Raw genomic sequence first — 7,700 nt, 5'->3', positions numbered from 1 at the left:
TCCCGTGGGGCAGACTGTGATGGGCTGTCCTGTGGGGCAGACTGTGATGGGTTGTCCCGTGGGGCAGACTGTGATGGATTGTCCCGTGGGGCAGACTGTGATGGGCTGTCCCGTGGGGCATGACAGGACTGTCCCATGGGGCATGACAGGACTGTCCCGTGGTGCAGACTGTGATGGGCTGTCTTGTCAGGGCATGATGGGACTGGATTTACATTCTGATTAGCTAAGACCAGTTCTGAAATCATTAGCACTGTTTATTCCCTATTTCCCAGGTAGAAGTTATGATGATCCAGTAGACTACCCAGCTTGGACAGTTTGTAGATGGCAATGCGTAAAGTCAGTGTTCTCTGTGAGTGGGAGGAGCAGTGCTGAGTTGAATCCTACAATCTGATTTTCCATGTTTATTTTTCACGTGACACAGAAAAGTGATATGTCTACTTAACATGATAAAAAGAATTTCGTGTTGGACAAGCCCAGAAGCTTGCAGACACTGCTCATATTGGATAGACAGACCTCTGAGGACTCTCAAGTTTCTGAAAACCTTCATGAATTTACATTAGTTGCCATGGAGAGAAGCTGCACTTCTTTAGCAAGCTCCTGGTCGCTTGTGAACGTATAAGCAAGTTCCTGAATTAAACCTCTCCCCTAAACAAGGTTGTTTAGATCCGTGCCACGAAGTGGGGGTGGAAGTCGGGGTGCTAGGTCAGGGTCAGTGTGATCTGGTCCACCAGGGAGGACCTGGTAATCACTACATACCTGTTTTACCAAAAAGATTATTAAATCTTCTGGATATTGGAGAACTCATAGAAAACACGGGTGTAGATGAACCCAGGGATGTTGACTAGGAGAAAGAGGGAAAAGACAGTCATCAAACAAGTCCTGGAGACCAGAGCTATTTGGCTTCCTTTGTGTGTGTGTGGGGGGGGGGGGTCAATTTGCTGCCATCTAGTGGTCACTTCCTGGGTGTCTAATCCTATCTCTTCCTTAGGTCAAGCGGTACTCCCTGAACTGAATAAATAGTTTGCAAATATATATGAATTATGTTCTCACTCCTTCTTTCCCCCCCTCCTTCCCTCCTTCCCTCCCTTCCCCCTCTCTGCATGCCTCCTTCTCTCCTCTCCCCCCCTCTCTCTCTCCCTTTCCTCCCCTCCCCCTCTCTATTTTAGTTTTCTTTGCTAAGAAACCAGTTTAGCTCTTTTTACACATGAATCACAAGCTAAGTTTTATCCTTGTTTAAATGCATGTCTTACTGTTTTGTGAACATTTTTTTTTTACTTTAACTTTACTGTTAGTTTTTCTAGTATATTTTGACATACAAAAGATAGTCAATTGAAGGAGAACAGTTACGATCTAAAAAAATGAACCATAAAAAATTTCATTATTATTTCTTACATTGTTGTCTTCTAATTCCTTGAATTCTACCCAGAAGCTTCTCACTGAGAATTTGATTTTTCCCTAAAGAACTCTATAACGTTGTTGTTGGTTTTGGGTCTCACTATGCAGACCTAGCTGCCCTGGAGTTACTTGCTCAGTAGCCCAGGCTAGCCTCCAGCTTATGGAGATCTTACTGAGTGCTGGAATTACAGTTATGCACCACTCTGGCTGAGATGCCCCCATCAGATGATCTGCCATTAAGAGCTGTGGAGTCACATCTTAAAGAGACATGCACAGCACACTGAACCAGAATACTGTGGCAAGAAGCGGCAATTATGAAATAATCTGTGCTGAAATTAGTCATGGAAGCAGAGGCTTTGCTTATGTTTCACCCAGCTGATCATGATCCCAAGGCAACAGCTAGTCTCCTTCCTGGTATCACATTAACAGAGTCCATGTGTGAACCAGGAAGCCTCCTCAGGACCAGGCTTACCTTCGAGTGCTGAGAAGACCATCTTGACAATGAAAACTTATTCAGCAGAGCTTCCTGCACCTGCACGGTTTAAAAGACACCAGTGTCAACTCAATAGGCTGCATTTGGCAGGCTAGATATTGCCAGAAACAAGGGCTATCGTTGTCCTTACCTTCTGATCCCAGAGGCAGCCGAAGAGTAAAATGAAGAGCCCCTGTGGGAAGGATTGAGGACTGATTTTAATGGAACGTCATCACCCAGTTCCCCAGAAAGCATCCAGCAGCAGGTGTTGAGTCGGCCCCCACCTTCTTCCCCATCTGAGTGGATGTGATGAGTCCAGGACATGAAGGGACACAGTAGTGACCCAGTGAGGAGCCTTAAATGATGGATACTAGGGAAATAATTCCTATTTTCCCTCCAACCGTGGACAGGGCTATGCTAATACACTTCTTTAATCTACATTATTCCTCATTTACACCCCTAGGTTGTGAAGACCATCGTGGGATGAGACATTTCTTTCCATGGAAGTATGACTTGAAAACCATTAGGTAAGAACCTTGAGGCCCACAACACATGATTGGTAGGTGTTGGGATTCGTATGGTTTTGCCACAAGCATCCAGGAGCAAGATGCTTCATGGCGTCCCTCTTTCTCTTACAGCTCATCTGACAAACTGGCCTCCGCTGTACCAGGTGTGTGTGTGTACTAGGTACCACAGAAAAGCAAAGAAATGTTTTCAGCTGAGCAGAATACAATAGATTGGTATATACAGGGTGTTTGTTCTTCAACCTATCTTTCCTTAGGAACTATGTGGTACCCAGTATCTATTTCCTTCAACTGACTTTTGAGAATCGACCTTGGATCAAGGTCTTTATTAGACAGGGAGATTCGGTGACCCACAGGAAGCCTCAGCTTGCTGATGCATGCAGAGACTACGTGGAGCCGTGACTTGACTTAGTGGCAGTGCCCTTCTTACGTAGGAGATAAGACTAGGGAAAGATTATCTTGAGTAAACAGCAACATCTAGTTTAGAATGATGACTCCCCTCCTAATTGTACTATGGGGACATTTGAGACCAAGTCATAACATAGGTGATAAAAGGTTCAAGGTTCCATGGAGGCAGAGGATTGTGTCCCTTAGTCTCCCTGAGTGCTTGTAATTACTGCTGCCCGACACTTGGACCTCCAGCGTGTCCAAACCCTTCCCCATTCCTCCTCTTGTTTGTGTTTCTACCATTAGTTCATCCCACGAGAAAGGGCATTTCCTGAGATGCTGGTGCTTGGCTATCTGGCTTACCTGGAAGGCGTTGAGCAGGGTGAAGATGATGTGGAACACGGCACTACTCCCCTGGATCACTGTGGCGAGGCCGAACCCCCACGTGAGCCCTAAGAGAGGCGTGAGGACCCCGATGCTCTTGCTGATCTGAAACAGGCTGCTCTTCTCCTGCTTGCCGGGCTTGTCTCCGACAGAAGGCCTCAGGATCTTGGTGATGACCACAACTGTGATGCTCACGTTCACCACCACAATAACCAGTGCTGGGATGGCAAAAGCCAGGAGTGCTCTGGTGTCCTCCCAGTTGAGCCAGCATGCATTCTTCCTCGTGTAGACTTCCTGGGGCTGCGTGACCCCCACTGTGATGGATGAGATAACGAGGGGGCAGCCATAGCCGAGGGAAAAGGCAATGGCTTTCTGGGTGGACTTGCTGGCGTCATGTAGAATGAAGATCAGACGATAGAAAAGCATGAGGCCCAGTGTTAGCATCCAGAAGAAGACACTGAGGTAGAAGAAGTGAATGAAGAAGGTGGCAGCCACGCAGGCTGTTTCGTTGAGTGGGTAGTGGCCGTCGTGGATGGCACTAGCCACAATGAACCAGATGTCAGCAATCAGAAGGCAGAAGGCGATGTTGACTATACACATGTGGCGCATATAGGAAGTTCGGTTCTTGGTCACCGATTTCCACACCATGGCTTCCACAACTATACAGGCCGCTAAGCTGAAGATGGAAAAGCCCAGCCCAATGTAAGAAATGATATCCAGAAGGACTTTTAGAAGAGATCCTGGATCTGGGGAGTCTGGGGACATGAGGATGGAGAATGATGTCAGGTGGGTACACTTGCAGAAGACCCTGTCCCTATTGTCCCTGCCATCCTCCTCCATAGAACACCCGCTGCTGTCCCAGCCCCCTGTGTAGTTGGCGAGGCTGAAGTTCCAGAAGACACACTGTGGCTTGCCACCTGAATGATGGTTGTTCTTGAAAGTCATGGAAATCTTAAATGGCTTGATGATACTGTGGCTGACAGTAGTGGTCATCACCAAGCTGTTGGAAGATGCCTTTTCCTGTCCATCCTTGGCGAGGATGGCTTTGAGAGTCGGGAAGGCCACAGTGACAATGGATGAGTCGGGCTGCAAGTTTCCCAGCTGACACTCATCAATGGCGACATCGCCCCACAAGTCAGAGTCTGTGAAGACAAACTTCTGCTCGTAGGTCTGAGGGTGGCCACGTCTTACCACCATGCTCTTCATCTGAACGTTAGGGTGGAAGAGGAACGGAGGGGTGTTGTCTCCCAACCGCAGTGCTTTGGTAAACCTTTCCACCGAATGCAGGAACTGGGAGCTCTGGTTGCTCTGTTGTTGCAGTAACCTCTCCCAGGACTTCAAGGTGGACTTGTCTAAGATGACGTTAATGGTGGCAAGCACATCCTGCAGGTGACACGGAAGGAGGGGTGGAGGGAACCAAACCACTTTTTAAATTAAGAGAGAAAATAACATTTCTCTGAATACTGGTTGGGGTAGATAAGTAAGGGTAGGGAGCAGAGAATCTGATGCGCCACAAGCACATCTGTCCCCTGCTTTCTCACAACGGAACATGGCAGAGGCAGGAACCATAAAACTGCGGGACTTTTCTGAACATTTAGTAACAATGACTGTGAAAATCTCCCCCCTCACTACTAAGACCTACTTAGCTGGCTGGGTAGGAATTCCTTCCTTCCTTCCTTCCTTCCTTCCTTCCTTCCTTCCTTCCTTCCTTCCTTCCTTCCTTCCTCCCTCCCTCTCTCTCTCCCTCCCTCTCTTTCTTTTTTTATTTTTGTATATGTATGCATGTTCATGTGTGGCTATGTGTGCACATATGTATGTGTGTGTGAAGGTACTGAGGCCAGAGGTTAATACTTGGTCTCCTTCACATTGGTTACAGGGTTTCTCACTGAATGTGGAGCTCACTGGTTCAGTGTGGTTACATGGTTGGTATACTCCAAGGATCCTCCTGTTGCTTCCCCAGCACTGGGAGTCAAGCCCTGTGCCCAGCTTTTCAACATGGGTTCTAGAGACTGAACTCAGACTCTCATGCTTGCTTGATAAATACTGTACAAACATCTCCCCAGGCTCTTGGCTGACTTTTTTTTTAAGTCATAAACCTGTGAAGGCTTTATGGTAGGTGGCATGTCACCAGCACAAGAAAGTATCAGAAGACATACTCTAGCCCTGAGCATCAAATGAACTATGTAGGGGCCCACAATTCCAGATTACAGCCTGCTGTGGCATAGAAGTGGCAGTGGCAGGAGTTTAAGAGAACCGGACACACACTATATCCATGGTCAAGAGCAGAGTGCAATGGATTAACACATGCATGCAAGGGCTCACTCACATCTTCTACTCCTATATAAGTCAGGATCCCTAGCCTAGGGAATAATGCCACCCACAAATAATATGAAACTTCCTATATTAATTATTTAATGAAAACAACCTCATATACCTTCTCTGAAGATGACCTTAACTTGGCCAGTCTTTCACAAGTGTGCCAAATGCCTTGCCTCCGAGGTGCCAAGCTGACACCATCATACCCACCTTGCACATATTTTGTAACCCTTTTATTCCTGCTTTTCCTAAAAACTAGTAGGAATTCATTCTATTTAAACGAAGAAATGAAAACAGAGATTCTTTAAAGACATGGAGAACCCCCTGATCTAGAAGCCACAGCCTGCAAAGCATCTGTGCTAGCCTCCTATCCAAATCAGTGCTCTTGAACATGCGTCTGCATGGGAAGAAGGAATGCTTCTTGAACACAAGTCCAGAGGTGTGGGAAAGCAAGGCCCCTCAAGAAACTCCCACAGGACTTAAGTACACTTACCCTCATCATTTCCGAATTCACTTGGGTTGGAACTGTTGAGAGCAAATCAAGGATGCTGATGACGGCGCCCAGGCTTCCTGGAGACGAGCGGATATCCCATTCCTCCTTCCCAGCGCTAACGGAAAGGTCCCTCAGGTACGCAGGGAGCTTCTGGTCCTGGGAGGGGCTCTTGATCAAAGCCTAGTTTAAAAAAATGCCAGAATAAATGAAGATATTTTGATTCTGGTGATCTTGGAGTTGTGCTCTCCTTTTTTCTCAATGCCCATAATCAATAGTATATACGGTAAGTTAAAGCCTTCACCCCTTAAACTATCTGTGCATGCCTCTCAGGATGGAAAAAGATTAAGATTGCATGCATAGAGAGCCAAGGGCTAAACATATGCCACCTGAAATCCCACTAGAAACAAAGGAACAATATATGTGATTGCTTCAGAGTTAAAGTAAAATAAACTTGTTATTGTCCACATGGAAACACATCTACTGGACTTTTCCCCCTATACTACTGATGCTTCCTAGTATGAATACGATTGTCCCTCCTATTTCTTTGTTCTATATCTGTTATCGCAGTATAATTATTAAGAGTGCCCTCTTTTACTTTCATAGTTCTGAGATTTAAATAAAAGAAGTACATACGATGCAAGGTGCAAGGGAGTGAAGCCAACTGCAGTCTTATGCAATGCAACTGTGAAGCCTATGGCCCTCACAAAAGACCAAGATGGCAAGATGGTTGAAATAATGGCACTCCCATCTTGACAGTAACCAATTATTATCTAATTGGAATGATGGCTCATTCAACAGGAAGGAAATTGGAAATTATGCCTGCTGCTAGAAACCTAGTCAACTCCCTGGGGCTACGGAGGTCACAGATCCTAGAGAAGAACCATAGACCACCACTTCACTAAACCACATAATCCCTAACTGCATTTTACATTCTTACCCATATAGCCACAGATACGTGTAATTTCCAACCCTCACCAACAAAACTTCTCTTTGAAATAGACAGAAACCATCACGGAAGCCCACAACTGGTCAAAACACAGAGAATCACGGGGCATCCGGCCCATGAGCTACATCTACAACACCACTCCTGTGCTCAAGGCTCAGGAAACACTGAGGAAGAAGAAATGGAAAGAGTGTAAGAGCCAGGGGACTTGGAACTCAGCTGTGAGACTGTGTCTCCTAGAAAGGACAAAGGAAGCTTCACCCATGGTACCTCTGTCATATGACTGCCACAACAAGACCTTCACAAGGACGACAGTAGACACGCTGACATGTAAAGGGGAAATCTCATGGAGTTCCCAACACTGGACAAAGAACTACAGGCAACTAAGAAACATTCAGAACAGAGGAAGTAGTCTACCCAAGGGATGAGTTTCCTAAATAGTCATCCAGTATCAAGTGGTCATCCCTGAAATCATACACATACAAGCAACAGTGAAGGGATTGAAAAGGTTGCGTGTATGTATGTGTGTATGCATGAACATATAAAGAGAAAAGGGGAATGTGAGGCATTGGGAAGAATTGGAGAAAGGAAAGAGAATGGGGCAGAATTTTGTGATTATATTTTAATAATAAAAATGCTATTATAAAATAAAAAAGTTGTCTCCTTTTATTCCTGGAGTATCTTGACTAAGACAACAGATTATATCATATCATCTATCTGTATACATCTGCTTTCTAACTATCGACATTTCTAACACTTTAAAAAGAATGCGTTGGGGGCCGGGCG

General features: G+C 45.8%; 1 protein-coding gene across 4 annotated transcripts in view; it reads right to left on the bottom strand.

The window, feature by feature from the left end:
- Window positions 1–7,700, bottom strand: part of Adgrf5 (adhesion G protein-coupled receptor F5) — a 94,316-nt gene that overhangs the window by 2,143 nt on the left and 84,473 nt on the right. For all 4 annotated transcript variants that reach the window (XM_013350994.2, XM_013350993.2, XM_005359794.2 and 1 more), the window contains 5 exons: window positions 5,972–6,151; window positions 3,142–4,545; window positions 2,019–2,060; window positions 1,868–1,927; window positions 757–841 (listed from right to left, as the gene is read on the bottom strand). In XM_013350994.2, coding sequence (XP_013206448.1) covers window positions 757–841; window positions 1,868–1,927; window positions 2,019–2,060; window positions 3,142–4,545; window positions 5,972–6,151 — 1,771 coding nt within the window. The remainder of the gene's footprint in view (window positions 1–756; window positions 842–1,867; window positions 1,928–2,018; window positions 2,061–3,141; window positions 4,546–5,971; window positions 6,152–7,700) is intronic.

Source organism: Microtus ochrogaster, linkage group LG2 (assembly GCF_000317375.1).
Source record: "Microtus ochrogaster isolate Prairie Vole_2 linkage group LG2, MicOch1.0, whole genome shotgun sequence".
Lineage (NCBI taxonomy): Eukaryota > Metazoa > Chordata > Mammalia > Rodentia > Cricetidae > Microtus > Microtus ochrogaster.
This window is presented reverse-complemented; position numbering and strand designations above follow the sequence as displayed.